This window comes from Prionailurus bengalensis, chromosome A1 (genome assembly GCF_016509475.1).
Source record: "Prionailurus bengalensis isolate Pbe53 chromosome A1, Fcat_Pben_1.1_paternal_pri, whole genome shotgun sequence".
Classification (NCBI taxonomy): Eukaryota; Metazoa; Chordata; class Mammalia; order Carnivora; family Felidae; genus Prionailurus; species Prionailurus bengalensis.
In genome coordinates, this window is record NC_057343.1 from 11391303 (window position 1) to 11410141 (window position 18839).

Sequence of the window (18839 nt, forward strand, 5' to 3'; positions counted from 1 at the left end):
TTAGTTATATACATTAGTCCCTCAATGAAGTTGTTCAGCACTGTAATTTACTGAGTGAAATAATTTCACTATTTCATTGAAACAATTTCATAGCTAAGATGAAAGGGTTAATGAAGACCACAAAATGCATAGCTATTCCCAAGGAAGAGCTTATGTGTTAGAAACTAAGAGATGGCAGCTCAAGTTTATTTTTGAAAAGACTCGTATAGACTATCGACTTCCCTTTTTAATTAAATGTTGCATTTTAAATAGCTATCTTGAGCTACCAGATGAAGGGAATAAAAGTGAATTAGTTTTAAATTCTGACCTAGTACAACCTATTCTGTTCTAAATTAATAAGAACAGAATATTAGAGACATCTACTTTCAATAAACCTTAAAATGGACATGCTATTTAAAGAGAGAGGTGTCTCTTTATATTTTTATCTTTCATTTATAAAGATAGTAGATAATATTTCACACCTAAAGCTTTCATTTTCTATAAACTTAGTAGTAGAATGTTTATTATATACTTTAATCTCTATAAAAGTTACAGCAGATGAATTGAATCTAAGCTGCCTGGTTGGATATCATTTTACTTTGTTAACATTATGAAATAATACTTACTCCTATAGAATATTACCAAAACAGCACTTTTTTGCCAAAAAAAAATCTTTCTCCAGAGTGTGCTTTTATTTTCAGATATTTTGACATTCTAAAAATAAATTTTTGTTCACATGACTCTTTGATTTTGAAAATATATTTAGAAAAAAAAAGAAAATATATTTAGAATATGACTTGGACCATAGATCCCTTTGACAAAAATGAAAATAATAAGAGTTACCTCTCTTTGCTGCCTTTCTCCCAGTGAACTGGATTTGAACCATCCTAGTCAAATTTGTTTCATTGCGTGGCCGTCTCATAAAATATTATACTGCATTCCTCTGAATGAGTCTACGTATTTTTCCTTAAGGAACACAAATAAATATCTATGAATTTAGCAGTATAATCTCGATTTCAGTAATACCTCCAGTCACAAAAATATTAGATCGTATAACTCTCCATGTTTAGATTTTTTAAGATCTCCTTCTAAACTATTCTGCTTTCTTAGACAAACTTTGCATATCTGTTGGCCAAGAAGGTAGCCAACCCTTGTGTCATTTGTAACCATGGGGCACGTTCAGAATTTAAAATTTCAGCTGTGACTTAAATTTGTTCTCTCTCCCCATAAATTCTCAGTCTGCATAGTTTAGATAAGCCTCTAGATTTGTTTGGACATCTTAAGTTTTGCACTTAGGTTTTCAGTACTTTTTTTGAAACCAATTCTAATGTTTTAGCTTTTGCTTTGTTTTCTGCATGTTTGCCTCTAAAAACACTAAATATCATATGTTATGAAATAATACGTTCCTAAAAAGTCATACATAAAGTGGGTCATATTTTAACCTTCACAAACAAATTACCTGTACAGTAATTCCTGCAAGACGTATTCTAAAGCAAAGAATCTTTCTTGTCAAGAATTACCTCCTCCTTTTCAAATAGAAATGAGCATATGCTGGATTTATTTTTATAGGAATGTGACAGTTTATAAGCAGACTCATTTACTAAGGAACAATATACAATTGACTATAAAATAACTAATACCTCAAAGATTGAACATTTTTTAAAAATGCTCTTGATTAAAATTCTCTTTGGTTTTAGAAGAGGGAATTAGCCATTTTTGCATAGTTATTATGTCGATCCCTTTATTCATCAGCTGTGATAATGGAAAAATAGGTCTTCACATTATTTCTTTTCTATCTATAGAGGACTCGTGTGTGTGTGTGTGTGTGTGTGTGTGTGTACGCGCGCGCGTGTGTGTGCATGTACGTATGTTGTGAACTGGCTGGAATCTATTCAAAACTGAAACTGTAACTATAATTTTGATATATCTAGTGATATTGAGAGATTTAGAAGTCAGCATGGATCTTGAATAGGACCAGGAGAAGTGAGGATAAAAGTAGAAAGTGATGGTAGACCTGATAATATTAATTCTGGAGAATTTTTTATAAAATATGTTTTATATTCGATTAAAAATGATTAAATGCAGCTCAGTACTATAATTTAGCACCAAAGAAAAGAGAAAATGCTGTCAGGCAGCATTAATTCAAATAACTATTTGACTTCTGTGTGTGTTCTTATTAATTTCCCCACAACTCCAAATTATATCAGTACGGAACAGAGAAAGAAATTGAGAACGAGATTAAATGGCTTTCTAACGTTCTAAATCAAAGTAAATAGTATGCTTTAGATTAAAAGTGGAGGTCATTTCCAGTTACTAGCTTAACCTAATGAAATTCTCTTCACTTTTAATTAAATACTGATTGAAGGGTTCTATTGTTTTTACTCTTACCATCCAACATACTCCTAAAATATATTTAGTAAGTGTTTTAGAATCGTGTAGAAGGTCAAAATTTTAATTTATAAAGAATTTTGTTGGGTTTATTTTTGGAGGTGGTTTTGGTTTCCAATGCTGTTTGTACGTCTGTTTTGCCTGTAACTTTTCATCAACCTTTCCTAATTTAAATCAGGCTTGGCGAACTTCAATTATTAAAAGTAAATGTCTCACGTGTCTTAAGGGAATATCATCTATTACCAAGGAAGACAAGGGAAGCTGATGGGTCATGAATCCCAGTCACGCTCCCTGGCTGGTGATGCAAAAGCTTGTTTGATTGTGTCAGCAGCTAGAGTATTTCAAGAGAACAGAGAGTTTAGGAATTTGGACTCAGGAAATGTGCTGTCTTGAGTTTGAATTCTAGCTCTGCTTCCAATCAAGCTATGTGCTCCTGAGCAAGTTACTACAAATGCTTACTCATTTGTAAAATGGGAACAATAGCACAGTTGGGGTAAAGATTAAATAAAACCAATCTTTTATCTTTTTTTAACATGGTAGATGCTAGCCTCGGTAATTGCGACCATGAAAGAAATGCATGCGGTGTGCTTACTGCTGTATTTTAAAACAATGAAAAACAACCTAAAGACTGTTAATAGGGGAATGAGTAAATAAATTACAGTGTATCTGATCCACTCCTTACACATAGATCTGTATATCTGAGCATAAGAGATGTTTGTGAAGTTCAAAACCAGTCACTTGACCTATCCTAGCACATAGTAAGCACTCTGTTAACACTCTGATTATTCAATAGCTATTAGAAGCAGAAAGCTATGATATAATCCCCTCCACTAACTCATAAAATGTGTTTCTCTCCAGAATACCTCAAAGTTATCCGGAACTTTGTCATTTAGTCCTACATAAGCCAGAACTGGTGGCTGGTTCCCAAATTCTTCAAAATCTCCTCTCTTCTAGATTGGGGGGGGGGGGGGGTGGGCGGGGCGGGGAACAGTTTTATTTTTTGGTTCACTTTCTGAACAATATCCGCCTTTCATATTTATTTTACAACTTGATTTTTATTCCAAATGACCACAGCTGTCTTTTTCTTTTACCTTTCCACTGCCTTTGTTGAATAATTTAATAGTGAAAGCCTGTTTTAAAGTTTATTTATTTATTTTGAGAGAGAGGGAGTGTGTGTGTGTGTGTGTGTGTGTGTGTGTGTGTGTGTGTGCATGCGCCTGTGTCAGTAGCAGAAGGGCAGAGAGTGAGAATCCCAAGCAGGTTCTGCGCTGTCAGCCCGGAGTCCAACATGGGGCTCAATCTCCCGAACCATGACATCATAACCTGAGCCGAGATCAAGAGTCGGACACTTAACCAAAATAGCCCTTAAGACCATTTTAAACATTTAAGTACAGATGTTTTATTTGTCCTCCTTCACTCATTTGAGATCTCTCTAATTTTTTCCATCCCTAGGTTTCTTTCATTTTCTGTATGTGTTATTTCTTTCAATGTTGTTTTCCATACGTTCCATAGCTCAGCCCTAAGCAGTTAATTGAATGCCCTGAGTACATGGTCAAGTGCATAGCCCTGCATAGGAGGGAGGCTTTCCCTTCCCTTTTCCTGCCTTTAAATCCCCAATGATCCAGCAATATTATCCAGTATTATTTTATATAAAGATGCATATATGTTAAATCTTAGTATCAGGGACAGCAATATAGGTATGACATCTCTGCCACTGTGGGGCTCACAGAGCTTTCTTTCTAGTTTCATAGCTCCAGATCTTGTAGTTTGTTAGAACTCCAAATGAAATGTGCAATTGGAGGCTGTCTCGGAGGCTGATAGCATTGTGGATAAGTTAATTCTTTGGAGTCAGACTTATCCAGGATGCAGTCTGGGCCCCACCACTTGTACATGAACTTGGGCAAATGCTTAACTTCTCCAAGCCTCACAGGCTTGTTGTGAAGATTAAGTAGCAAATCTAGGTAAAGGCCTTGGCAGAGTAAGCAGCACAGAGCAGGCAGGTCATAACATAAATGTTACTCATCGTTCTTCGTTGTCCTCACCACCATCATGTGGGAGGCTTTCCCCAGTTTCTCATCTGACAAACCAACCTCATGCTTTTTGTGTTTATTTAAAAATAACAGTTCTAGGGACACCTGGGTGGCTCAGTCAGTTAAGTATCTGACTCTGCATTTCGGCTCAGGTCATGATCTCACGGTTCGTGAGGTCGAACCCCACATTGGGCTCTGCACTGACAGCAAGGAACCTGCTTAGGATTCTCTCCCTCTCTCTCTGTCCCTCCCGCACTCATTCTCTCTCTCTTTCTCTCTCAAAATAAAAAATAAATACATAAATAAGATTTTTAAAATAAATAAAAATACAAGTTCTAGAAAAGTAATCACTTTGGAGTGCAAATTAGTAAGGCCATTTAGAGGGCAATATGGCAATATCTGCTATCATTTTAAATGTTCCCTTTGATCCTGCATTACCTCTTCTAGAAATCTGTTCTAAAGAAATACCTGCACATTTGGAGTCTGTGACATTGTAACAGTGAAAAAATGAAAATAACCTTGAAGTGTCTGTTAATGCGTGTCAAGGGTTGCATTCCTCAGGAAACAGACTCTGAGGTGAAGATGTGAGTGTAGGACATTTATTAGGGAATGCCCTTGGAATCAACATCTATGGGGAAATGAAGGAAGTAGGCCTGGGCAGAGGAAAAGAGACCTCAGCCAGTCCCACAGGGGCTGCTGCTGGGAATTGGCACAAACTTGGCCTAGGCAAACCTCTTTGGCTGAAGGCAGTTCAGCCCGATACCTCAACCTCCAGTGCTAGTTGGAAGATTGAATGCCTCAGTCCTGAAAGGGGGATCGAGGTGGCAAACCACAGCATCCACGGCAAGGTTGGTTATTGATGGTATGACCATACCACGGAATCCTGGGCAGCTGTTAAGTAGACTGAGATAAGCCTCATTCACTGAAAAAGTTAATCTCCAAATAATACGCAGAGGTAATATAATCACATTTATGTTTAAAATCCTGTGTAATGGGGAGGGGTGCTTAGAGGCACATATTTATATGTATACTTAGAAAAGGGTGAGTGGCTCTTACAGTGGGGGAGAGAAAGGAAATGGGCATTTCCACATTTTATTCTATGTACTTAGCAACAGCCAGCACCAACTGGCCAGCCCTATGAGTGAACCATCTTCAGAACAGATCTTCTGGCCCTGGGTGTTGCTTGAATCTTAAAAGAAAGTTGTATTGGGATGCCTGGGTGGCTCAGTTGGTTGGGTGTCTGACTTCAGCTGAGGTCACGATCGCGTGATTTGCGGGTTTGATCCCCACTTTGGGCTCTGTGCTAACAGCTCAGAGCCTGGAGCCTGCCTTGGATTCTGTGTCTCTCTCTCTGCCCCTCTCCTGTTCACACTCTCTCTCAAAAATAAATAAACCTTAAAAAATTAAAATTAAATTATATTAAATTAAAGAAAGTTGTATTCATGTGTTAGTAGTGAGATAAAAAAATTAAGCTTGAGTAATATCAAAAACAAGAAGTGAAAAAAATATCCTTTTTTCACCCCCAAGCCATCTTCTGCTTTCTGAAGTTTGCCTCAAAATAAATGTCAGTCACTCACTAGCTATGAACTATTCCCTAATTGTTTATCTTATCAAGGGTTTTCTATTCATGATCTCTTTTCCACTATAAGAAAAAACACACAGCAAAAAAAAAAAAGTCATCTTTAAAGAGTATTGTATAGCAAGAAAATGAAATGAATTTCAGCTCCATTTTCCCTTTGATTATACTGCTAATTGCCACATAACCTACTCCCTGTGTTTCTGCCTCCACCCCCAGCTCCTATCCCGTGCATACAATCAATTGCCAAATCCTGATGATTTTATCTCCTGTAGTTTTTAGATCTTATCCCCTCCTTTCTGTTTCTATCATAACTGCCCTAATTCAAACCCTCATCAGTTCCCCTTTAGACCATGGTAACAGCTCCCAATATCGACCCCCCTACAAATTCCTTCTCCACGCAAAACTCAGAGTGGTTCTTCAAAATCAGTGTCATTGCCTCACTCCCCTACTGAACATCCTGTAGGATCTCCATAACTTTTAGGATGAAGTTCATAAGTTTCTGAGCCCACCTACCACCCTAGTCCCATCTTCTTTCACTCAGTCTGCTACACAGAGATTCTTTCCTTTACAGAAGGGATCTTCCCATTTCATTCTCGTAATCTTTCAAAATGCAGTTGTCTCTGCCTAGAACACTCCCCCATATGACCCCTTCCATAGCCTGGCTAATGTCTCCTGGTTCTTCAGAGCTCAGTTTACTTGTTTCCTCCTTAGAAGAGCCTTCCCTAACACCAAGTCTGGTGTAGATATCCCTCATCAGGATTGTCTAGCATGCTGTGGCTACTCCCATCATAACTAGATGGTATAGATTATCTCCCCAACTAAACACCAAGTCTCCCTTAAAGGAACAGACCAGCCTTACTAACTTAGTATCGCTAGTGCTGTGCAACTTTTCCTGGTATATGTTGGGTGTTTACTACATTTAAATGGATTGAATGAAAATGTTAAATCAGTGAGGTACTGAGAAATGTAGAGATATCATCTGTTCTTTCCATTCTTATTTGGTTATCATTAAAATCTATTTACGTGAGATAGATTTTTGTGTGTTCATTTATCTGGGTGCAACAATATTGAATTTTAAACAAAAATAGAGCTATTTCCCTTTTTCTAATAAACAGCAAAAGAATGAGGGGCAGAGGAAATGCCCAGATGGGCATGAAAGTGTCATTAGTAAGTGTGACTGAGGTCAGTTGTCACCTAGAATCATGATTATGTTAACATGAATCAATGTTATCATGATTGTTAACCAGCCTGTCATGTAAACTATGCTGATTGGTTTTTGGTTTTTGTTTTAGGAACTATCCCTTCGACATAGTGACATTGTTAAACCTTGTTCTATTCAAGGCCTCTGACACCAACAGAGAGATTTATGAAATCTCCATGCAGCTCATGCAGGCACGTATCACTTACTTACGTACAAACTTCCATCCTTGAGCACAAAAAAATAGAAAGGGTAGTTGATAACTGGATTGCTGCTTATTCCTGTATATCACTGGCGGATATGAAAAGTAGAAAACAATTATACAATCTTCTGTGAACACAGGAACTAACTGATGCTTTACCTTTAATACTATATTAAAACATGCATTCATTTGTTTTGTTACTATGAAACTTGATTAAATATAAATACTCCTGAGACAGCCAGCCAATGTTTTTTCATACCGTGTCTTACTTTCCTACCTCTTTGTAGATCCTTGAAGCAAAGCTCTTTGTATACTCAAAGAAAGTCGCTGAACAGAGACCCGGAAGTATTCTCTATGGAACGCACGGCCCATTGCCACCCCTCTACAGTGTGTCACTAGCCCTCTTGTCATGTGAACTGGCCAGGATGTACCCCGAGCTCACCCTCCCACTCTTCTCAGGTACCATGCAATGACCTGTGTGATCATTTCTGCACAAAGTAATCTTCCCTTTATTTTATTTTTTATACAAGAGAACAAACCTACGCTTTTGCTCACTTACTTTTCAATAAGTTTAAATCCTTGAGGGGAACAGCATCACATGGATTCTGTGTCCAGTGGTCTTAGCAGGAAGGCTGCTTCGGAATTTGGCACGAACCATGCTGCTCTTTCTATGAGCAAGAGTTACCTTTCCCCAGATTATCCTGGGCTTGTTCGGTTTGCCACTAGGAGTCGCTGTGTTGTTCCTTGCTTTGTATGCATACGAGTATCTCTTGCCTAGATAGAATTCAGTTACAACTCAAGCATAAACACCTTAAATTTAAGAAGAGTTGTGTGTTTCCTCTGGTTCCAGCAACCCCTAGTATTACCAGAAAGGATGGCCTTGGGCCACCGCCTTCCAGACACTTTTGTTATTTTAGGAGGCCTGTTCCCAGTGGGCTCTAAGATGGCAGAAAGGGAAGGGCAAGGCCATAATCTTCCATTCCTGTCCCAGCATCCCCTGCATGAGGTCCTCAACAGTGCAATCCACCTGCTACATAAAATCAAATATGCTTAGCATTCCTCCACTCAAACGTCTCTCCCTAGCTGCCCTAAAAATAGCTGCTGATGATAACAGCTTCCATCTGTTGGGTTGTTAATATATGGCATGCTCTATACTAAGCTCTTTATGTACACTTCCTTTATCATTTGATTTCTACAACCCCACGAGTACCGTTTAGAAAGGGGCTCTGGGCTTGACAGCCAGGGTTCATCCCTGATGCTGCCATTCACTGGTTGTTTGACCTTGAGCAAGTCACAGAACCTCTAAATTCTGTTTCCTTATCTGCAGTAATAACTACCTGAGAGGGTGCAACGATTAAAATAAGCTGATAAAAGCCAAGCAATTAGCTTCGTCCTGGTGTGGAATTACCACCACCACCCCTACCACCATAATCATCCTTCTTATTTTACGGACGAGATGCTGAGGCTTAGAGACGTTAAATAACAGGAATGCCTTCACTTATTAAAAAAAAACAAAAAACTCCTCTTCCAAACTTCCTTGCTTTCCACCTTTTCATCCAGGAACCTTCTGCTTCCATTTCACTTGATCCTTTACATCGCAGGCCATTTTGTAAATCCTTGATTTTGTGCATGCTGTTCCCTTTGCTGGAAATGGCCCTTCTCTCCCTCTCCCTAACTCCAGTCTTCCTTAAGACCTAATCGAAAATCTGCTTCTACCGTGAGAACCTCTCCATCCATCTGCAGCAGAGTTAGTCACATCCTTGCCTCGTGCCTGCAACACTGGAGGGACTCCAGAAAACCCTTCTTGATGAACTAGTTTTCCTCTTGGAAAACTAAAATTTAATTTTATTCATGTCAACCAAGATTCAAGTGCTAGCTATATGCCAGACACTGTGTTTGGGTCATAGGAACACAGATGTAAATAGAAGAGTCTCTCTTCCATCAATGGGTCATAGTCTAATAATAAAGAAAGATGTGTAATCATATGGTTAGTGGGATACAGGGCAGCAAGCGCAATTTAAAAAAAAAGCACATTCTGTGTATGAGATGGAAGATAAGGGGATAATCGATTATTGGACCAGGGGTATCAGGCAAGACTTCCCAGAGAAGTTGGTGTCTCAGCTGCAGTTGGAAAGAGGAGTAGAAATTTGCAAAGCAAACAAGTAGTTGACATTACAGTTGGCAAGTAGATGGGTATTACAGACTGAGAAAATAGCACATGCATTGACCTAGAGGTTTAAAATAACATGCTGTATTTGAGAAATTATATGTTGGTCGGTTTGGCTAACATAACAGGCAAGGACAGGGGAAGTTATAGATGGTCATGGACAGACAGAGAGGTAGAAGTCAAATCTTGGAAGGCTTTGTATTACACCCTAAGGAGTTTGTAGGCCACTTATTTCTAGGTGTTCCTTGAAACCCTCAGAGCCCTGGGAATAGGAAGGGCATCCAAGCAAGCTGCTGGGGTTCTGGAAGCCGCTGATCAGCTTAAAACAAGAAGGGAGGAGGACAAGATCAGAATGCATTTTAGAAAGACCAGCTGCAGTGTGGAGAGTGGATAAAAGAACATCCAGTCTAAAGAAAGAAGATCAGCTGAGGAAAAATGACAGTGGTCCACACAGGAAATTACGGAGGCCTGAACTAAGTCCAGTGAGAGTGGAAAGGGGAGCCCCGAGTCAAGAGCTACCAGGCAGGGTAGACAGAGGGCAATCCCTGGGATGGTATCTGGGAGGTAGGGGGTGAGGACCCTACCTTGAGAGCCAATCCACGGAAAAGGAGAGGTAAGGCAAGGCAGAGATCACGAGCTCAGCCAGGGATGTTGAGTGTAGGTGTCTGTCAGACATTCCTGTGTAGAGACAGACTGGTGTGAAGGGAGGGCCGCTGCTAGTGACTCATTGAGGAATAGAAGGGGTAGACCCAAGAGAGCAGATGTGACCATGAGTGGAGAGAGCACAGAGGGGAAGAACGCACCCAGACACCCAGCTTCTAAGGTCTGGGCCCAGAAAGAGTGAGGGAACAGACGGGGATAGGGGCCCATTCAGAGAGGAAGGAGAACACCTAGAAAGTGAACTTCATGGAAACCTAGAGAAGAACGGATTTCAGAGGTGAGCAGTCCACAGCCTTGACTGGAGCTCCCAGGAGGTAAGATCTAAACATTACCCTCTGGACTTCACGGTTCACGATTCACAATTATTGGTAACTGTCAATCGTTTCCATGGAGAAGTAGCAGCAGAAGCCAGGTCTCAGTGGCTTGGCTGGGAAAGAAGGAAGGAACGAGAGGACGGAGCAGATGCAGAGCCCGAGGGGGAGCAGGACTGGCGCTTTATTGGCTGAGAGGAAGAAGCTGGTACCAGGGTGGACAAGTCAGGGGAGAGGAAGTAAAAGTACTGCAAGTTTAAGAACAAAAGAAGCTCGTACAATGAGTTGCAAGCAGGTTCAATCTAACTTTTCAAGAATTAACCTTTCGGCTATTTTGATTTATGAGGAATAGCTTTTTTTTTTTAATAACGTGGAAAAATAAGGAGGTTACAGAGATTTCTAGCTCTCACTTTTACTGTTTTTACTACTGAAAACCCTGTGGTGAGATTTTTATTGCCTGTAATTTCAGATGAGTTAATTCCTTGTAAGTAGCCAGGCAAGTTGCTCAGGGCCCTCCCAAAGAAGCCGGAAAATGTACGTAGCAGCCCGCTAACATCCTCTCACATTTTTTAAGTTTGTTTCTGGAGGGGTGAATGGAAGTTGTTTCCACGTCTGTGGCATTTTTTCATCCTCTTTTCCCTTTAGAAAGATCTCTACAATCCTGGCCCTGATCTAGGTGTGTGGGATACTTTAGACAGACTTCCCCCCACCACACCCCCATCTGACCTTATGTCTGAGAGACAAGATGCAATAAACATCATAAATAAGCAAATTATGTGATGTTAGAAGCTAATCATGGCTACAAAAAAGACAATAGGTTTCTTTACCACTGTTAAAAGACGACAAGTATTCTTAATGGCAGTTGTCCCTCCCACCGGAAGGATTTATTCCTCTCCAAAGTCTCAGTCCTTTCTAGTCAAGTTAAAATACAATAAAACCTTGGTTTGCGGGCATAAATCATTCCAGAAACATGCTTATAATCCAAAGCACTTGTATATCAAAACGAATTAGGAGAACCATTGGCTCAGTTGTGATCATGTGCCATTCGGCATCATGTACGACTCATATTGCAAGACGTCGCTCATTTATTGAGTTAAAATTTATTAGAAATGTTTGCTTGTCTTGCAGAACACTCACAGACCCAGTTACTCGCAATCCAAGGTCTTACCTGTAGTTTTTTTGCCATACAAGTGAATCTTTGTAGCCAGAAGTCCTTTTTCTCCGCTGAACCCCTATAGCACTCTTGTTTGTTCCTTTCTGTGTCATTTGTCACTTTCTACCTTGCTCCAGAGCCACCTGTCTCAGAGCCTCCTCTTCAGGGACAGGAACTGAATCTTGAATCCTTGCTGGCTCCGTAGTGCCTAGCACAGTGGCTTGACCTAGAAAAGGCCCAGTATGTTGAATAGATAAATGTTCCAGTTTTCTAAGGATCTGACTATGTGTCAGACAAGTTCATGATATCAGTTGTCACATCCGTAAAGTTTCGAAATTAAGTAAATTTTGAAATTTTAAGCAATGTAAAACATAACTGTTCACCCTGATTATTGCGGCACAGCATTAAATATATTCGTAGTGTTCACAACAGAAAAATTACAATTTTTGGAAAAAGGGCCAAATCAATTAAAGCTACCGTCTCAGGGATCCAGTGGATTATCTTGGTTTAATTCCTGGCATCTGTGTCGTTCTATTGTTTAGCAGCCAAAAACTCTCCAAATGAGATTACGTGCCACACTGGATAATAACAAGTGCATCAGACCATGCTCGTGAATTTCCCTTAGGATCAAACCGTTTCTTCTCTAGATGTTAGAAATAAAAGATGGCAAGCAGCTTGCAGCAGATAGGTAATGCTGTGCTTTTATTTCCGAAGAAAGCTTATTCAGGTCGTAAAATTAAATGCTACTGGCAGTGAAACAGTGCAAAATGCTCTCAGAGAAAATAGTGCTGAAATCACTGGACTGGATGCACCATTTTACCATTTTGAATCATTTATTTCATAAAATGAAGTGCGACACTGAGCACACAGCTTCCACACAGTTGGCAGTTTTCAAGTAGATGCCACAAACATGAGTCCACGCACTGGCTTCGTTCTCACTTTTACAGCTGAGAGTTCATAGAAGACACCTGGTAAAATATTGGTAGAGTGGAAAGACAATAATTGTTATAAGAATCCTAGCCACAGTTTATTAAGAGCCTCCTAGATGACCAGCACTGTGTTGAGCATATACTATACCTTATATCTTTTAATATATAAAAGACCATTGGATTGGATCCAAACCACCTATGTGGTCCCATTGTATAGATGAGGAAGCTGAGGAACAGAGAGGTTAAATAACTAACACAGAATTTCATGCAGCTGGTAATGTGGAGCCGCTGGGACCTCATCACGTGTCCTTCTGATTCCGAGCCCCTTGTTTTGTGCGCTCTGATACACGTCGTCCGTAGCAGTGGGTGTGAAGTCATGAGGCCTTCCACCCCAGTCCGCTTTGACCAAGCCCAGGCTTTCCCCCCTGTGCGCTCCCACAAGCCTCCGCAGAGCACCAGGGGCGAGAGGCTTGAGGGAGAGCCTCAGTTGTAAGATCTTGCGGCCTGGAGGAGCTGCTGTATACGTGAAAATGCTTTGTAAACTGAAGTCACCGTCCGATCTGTCGGTTGGTGTTAAGATCTATATTTATTTTGATGAGATAACATGTGGCCTTTGGTCACTGCCACTCTCTCCAGAGGTAAGCCAGCGATTTCCCACGACACACCCAAACGGGCGTCAGATCATGCTCACCTACCTGCTGCCCTGGCTGCACAACATCGAGCTGGTGGACAGCAGGCTCCTCCTCCCGGGATCAAGCCCCAGCAGCCCAGACGATGACGTCAAGGACCGGGAAGGAGAAGTGCCCACTTCACACGGGCTGAGAGGGAGTGGCTGGGGCTCCCCGGAAGCTACGTCACTGGTCCTGAATAACCTCATGTACATGACGGCCAAGGTAAACTCAGAGGAAACGGGCCTCAGTAACACGGCTCTGTCATCCAGGAAAACCCGCGGGTTAATCAAGCCCTGTGCTCCCAACTCGGGGCAAGTGGCACTTATTGTGAAAAGTCACACAAATAGGGCATGGACGGGGGTGAATGTGCTTCGTGTCACCGGACTGTATGCTTAAAAACGTACGTTATGTGCATTTTCCCACAATTTTTAAAAGTAATAATATAAATACAAATGGTAATGCTAACATACTAGAAATCATGAGAACAAGTATGTGCATTATAAATGGCTGGAAAATGGCATCTTGCTGAGAAGCGGCCACGTCTCCCCCTCCTTAGGATTTCGAGATGGCCATGACCCTTACAACAACTTTTCCTCAAACATTCTGCCTCCTGACATTTTTTTCCCCCACGTCTCCTGGGCCGGTTTTTATCTTGTTTGTTCTAGTATGGAGACGAAGTTCCTGGACCAGAAATGGAAAATGCTTGGAATGCTTTAGCCAACAACGAGAAATGGACCAACAACCTGAGGATCACCCTGCAGTTCCTGATCAGCCTGTGTGGCGTGAGCAGTGACACGCTTCTCTTGCCCTACGTAAGTGTCCCTCACCCTTGGAGTCATTGCTCCTGACCATTGTATTTGCAACTGCCAGTGGGACTGTGCTCTTTGCACCGAGTAAAATGGGAAGATCAACTTCTGTCAGTCATGCTAATCTCCTAGGAGCTCATCTACATATTACATAAAAGTTTCCTTCTGTCCCCTGAGAAGCAGGCGACAGTCAGTGTCTCAGTGACCCCTCTGTCATCTTCTTTCTAAGCCTCTGGACACAGAAATGTATGAATTAAGTGGTGGATATTTTCCTAACAGTTACTAAAAGCTACCTTCTATAAAAATTAGACCCACCACATACGAGAAACTCAGTAAAGCATCATGTTATTACTCATAAAGATGTTTTGTGTGTACATCTTGATGCTCTTACATCTTGAGTTTCCAGGTGTTTCTCTTCAAATGTAGGTGGGAGGAGAGAAATAGGCAGAGAGAAATCTTCTGGAGATATGTAATATTTAGTGTTTGTATTTGAAGATGATACGGTCAATAAAAGAACAGCATTTTATTTAAATTTTTTTAATGTTTTGTTTATTTTGTTTATTTTTTTTTTATTAAAAAAATTTTTTTTCAACGTTTATTTTATTTTTGGGACAGAGAGAGACAGAGCATGAACGGGGGAGGGGCAGAGAGAGAGGGAGACACAGAATCGGAAACAGGCTCCAGGCTCCGAGCCATCAGCCCAGAGCCTGACACGGGGCTCGAACTCACGGACCGCGAGATCGTGACCTGGCTGAAGTCAGACGCTTAACCGACTGCGCCACCCAGGTGCCCCGGGAGGCGAATTTTAATGCAGACACTCCGATTCATGCTGGGAGACCATGAAGTTGAGCTCTCAGCATGGTAGCTCTGGGGATGATGCATTCATGGACGGGAACAGCTTACAGTCTAGCATTCTTGCGGGCGAGGCCCTGGAAAACATCCTGTGTCCCATGTTTCTTCTCAGATCAAAAAGGTGGCAATATACTTGTGCCGTAACAACACCATTCAAACCATGGAAGAGCTTCTCTTTGAGCTGCAACAGACAGAGCCCGTGAATCCCATCGTCCAGCACTGTGACAACCCACCGTTCTACCGCTTTGCGGCCAGCAGCAAGGCCTCTGCGGCAGCCTCTGGTAGGGGAAGGGCAGCTGGGTGGACATCTTGTCTTGGATCCCTGGATTTTCCTTTACCCGGAACACTGAATGGAAAGGAGAGAGAGAGTGTGTGTGTGTGTGTGTGTGTGTGTGTGTGTATTGCTTTTTCTTATTCCTGTTTAAATTTTCATTTAAGAGATGGCTTAAGAATAGCTGAGACTCCTGGGGTGCCTGGGTGGCTCAGTCGGTTAAGCATCTGACTTCAGCTCAGATCATGATCTCGTGGTTCATGAGTTCAAACCCCACGTTGGGCTCTGTGCTGACAGCTCAGAGCCTGGAGCCTGCTTCAGATTCTGGGTCTCCCTCTCTCTCTGTCCTCTCATGATCTGTCTCCCTCTGTCTCTCAAAAATAAATAAATGTTAAAAAAAAAAAAGTTTGTTTTTTTTTTTTTAAAGAATAGCTGAGACTCCTAAGAGCATCGTGAGTTTAATGAAATCCATTTGTAAGGATGACCATCAGTCAGGGACTTGGTAAGCCACAGAGCTTTGCACTTCAGACTGGTTCCAGGCAGGGCACAGCAGTCCCTTGGGAATCTCATTTCTGGACCTTCCTTCTTATGTCCGTGGAATTTTCTTGGCCAATAACCTCCCAGGATTAGCTAAAGTGCTCCCTCAGCAGTATTATCACTTCTAATAAATTGGCTTCTCAGCCTCATTTTATGAAACAGATAACACCCTCCTCAAGTTCCTTGAAGCCGGCTTCCCTTTGATTTTCCTAATATCATAACTGCCTTCAAATTTCTCTCGTCCCTTGGTCTCTTATGCCCTCTGTTTGCCCTGCACCTGCTGCCAGAATGTGTTCTCACCGAGAAGCAGTAGCCCAGGGATCAGAAACTCTAGGTACTTGGACTTGCTTCACTAATGTTAGTTTAATAACTCCCGGCCCCAGAAATGTGAAAGCAGCCAGCAGCAGGGCCAGCCGCTATAAATAAGCTCATTACCTAAGTGGTCAGGAAGAAAGGGTTTCAAGAATGTCGTAGCCTCACTTTATCAGAGAGCTAAGGAATTTGGTTTGACCGTAACAGATGTCCGGGATTCTCCCATTTCAGTGGTGTGGGCTTGGAAGCTTGTTTAGAATGTCTGAGATTGTACAGAAGATGTAAGGAATCTTTCAAACATGAGATTTTATAGGAAATCCTGCACTGTAATTACTTGAGACCTGGGCTCAACCCTCCCCCCCTACATTTCTTTTCCCCTAAGTGTCTTTCTTCTAATCCTACCTGCAGGAACCACCTCCAGCAGCAACACAGTGGTGGCCGGCCAGGACAGTTTCCCAGATGCCGAGGAGAGCAAGATATTGAAAGAATCAGATGAGAGGTTGGTGCACAAATTTGGCTTAAGGTAGTATAACTTTCAGCAACAGTCTATACAAAAGCACCTGTAAGAGTTTGTTGTGTTGCATAAATCACACACACACACACACACACACACACACACACACACAAATTCTTCTTTGCCTTTAGAAACACAAACTGACTCCAATTCTGCTCTGATATCTCTAAAGATAATGATTTCTCCCTGAGAAAAGCCAGAGAAGAGAAAGATTAAGAGGGATGTCATTCTGCTGGCTGAATCCCACCTACCGCAGGGCTTACTGCAAACCACTGGTTGTTCTGCTAGTGGGCACAGACCATCTGGAATTAGAGGGAATTTCCACGTGAAATTTTCAAATCTGATTGGGGAATGATTGCTTAGAGATTGAGCAGTTGTCTTGAGGCGAGTCTTATAAAGCATCATCATTTTTATTTCACCTTTACATTGTCACATTTGGCTAGCCAACAACAGCGCCTTTTCCTGCTAGAAGAAGCCTCTATTCCCTTTACATTAACTCTTTAATGGTATCTCTCTTGCCCCTTTACCGTGCCTAGAAGCTACTCATAAATTCATAAAATCTGCATCACTATTTCCTGTGGTTAATTGTGAGGAGCAGAGAAACAAAAAGAAATAAAAAGGACTCAAATTAAAAAATAAAAATTAGGATGATTCTCATGGTGTTGAAAACTCCTCAGCCTGGGCATTTTCTAGTGAAAACTACCAGGGAGCCCTTTCACTTAAGAAATTAGTAACAAGGAAGAGACGCTCACAAATTCAGGTTGGAGATAATTTAATAGATCAGATAATGAAAATAATCCACTTAGCCCATAATGCTTTCAGATGCTTCATGATGGTCCTCAGGATTTCATCCTGTGCACAAGAATACAGCGGGGGTGGGCGCCTGGGTGGTTCAGTCAGTTGAGCAACTGGCTTCCTCTCAGGTCATGATCTCACGGTCTGTGAGTTCGAGCTCCGGGTTGGGCTCTGTGCTGACAGCTAGGAGCCTGGAGCCTGCTTCAGATTTGTGTCTCCCTCTCCCTCTGCCCCCTCACCCCACCCCCCACCCCGCTCGCACCCTGTCTCTGTTTCTCAAAAAATAAATAAACGTTAAAAAACAATTTTAAAAAAAGAATACAGCAGGGGCTGCAGGTGGAAGACGATGACCTAAGACTTACTGCGTCTGGAGTTCTGAAGGCTCATTTCCATTTCAGGCCTCCTCAGATTCCTCAGTAGGTTCATGACTGGGTTGTTGCACTGCCTTCAGGCAGATGCTTATCCATATGAGCTTTCCTTCAGGCTAAACGCCCAAACCCCCAGGGGCTCATGATCATAGACCTCATCCTTTACAGATCTCTAATATAAGTCTGTCTTTCTTTCTTTCTTTCTTTCTTTCTTTCTTTCTTTCTTTCTTTCTTTCTCAGAAGTAAGTAAAGGTTTTCATACTCCATACATCAGTGACAATACGAGATTATTAATTAACACGTTTTTAATCTATATTTGTTAGTACCTTCTTTGGAAAACTTCCTCATGGTAAATAATCACATTATCTCTCTAAAGAGATTTCTACTTTCTAGTTGGAGTGTAACATTCTTTATCATTTATCATCTAGACTGAACTTTCCGTCTTAAGTTTATTTAGGGTGGAAAGGTGATGCATGTCTATCAACATCTAACTACAGAAGCCCCTTTGGATTCCTGAGTGTCCTGCCCAAGTTTTTAGTGGTGGCCCTTGAAATTAAGCTAGTCATCTCTGTAATATTGAGACCAGGCAACACCTCTAATAGAAGCTTTCTCTTTAGCTCTTGCTTTACTCCTCCCACACTGTATCTCTGTTGGCCATTAGAAAGCCTGATGTAGTTAGGTACCCACACTTTGTATACGTATTCATATATATCTACTTTTTTCCTAATGCTGTATCTATTCATGCATAGATTTATTGATCATTTTATATATATTCATATATATGTGATCATACATATATGAATATTTTCTCCCAAAGATCATTCCATTGATCATATAATACTCCACCTGCACTATTTCTCTAATGCATTCTCTCTTTTCCATGAAAATAGACTGTGCCCTCAGCCTAAAATGTCTCATTTCTCTTCTCTCGTCTACTTATTACCTTTCCTTCCTTGCCGACCCTGTCATGCTGATTTATAGGTACTTGTACACATGCTTGTCTCAACCACTCGATTTTAATTCTTGGAAAACAGAGACCATATATCTCTTATACACATTGCTATCCTCATTGATTAGACTACTGTGTTGCACATAGTGGGCATTTTTCAATGTTTAG

At 41.2% G+C, this 18839-nt stretch overlaps 1 protein-coding gene across 9 annotated transcripts in view; it reads left to right on the forward strand.

Annotated features, from left to right (window-relative positions):
• Positions 1-18839, forward strand: part of FRY (FRY microtubule binding protein) — a 445796-nt gene that overhangs the window by 348017 nt on the left and 78940 nt on the right. For all 9 annotated transcript variants that reach the window (XM_043576463.1, XM_043576388.1, XM_043576406.1 and 6 more), the window contains 6 exons: positions 7269-7368; positions 7664-7835; positions 13233-13489; positions 13933-14079; positions 15038-15206; positions 16454-16544. In XM_043576463.1, coding sequence (XP_043432398.1) covers positions 7269-7368; positions 7664-7835; positions 13233-13489; positions 13933-14079; positions 15038-15206; positions 16454-16544 — 936 coding nt within the window. The remainder of the gene's footprint in view (positions 1-7268; positions 7369-7663; positions 7836-13232; positions 13490-13932; positions 14080-15037; positions 15207-16453; positions 16545-18839) is intronic.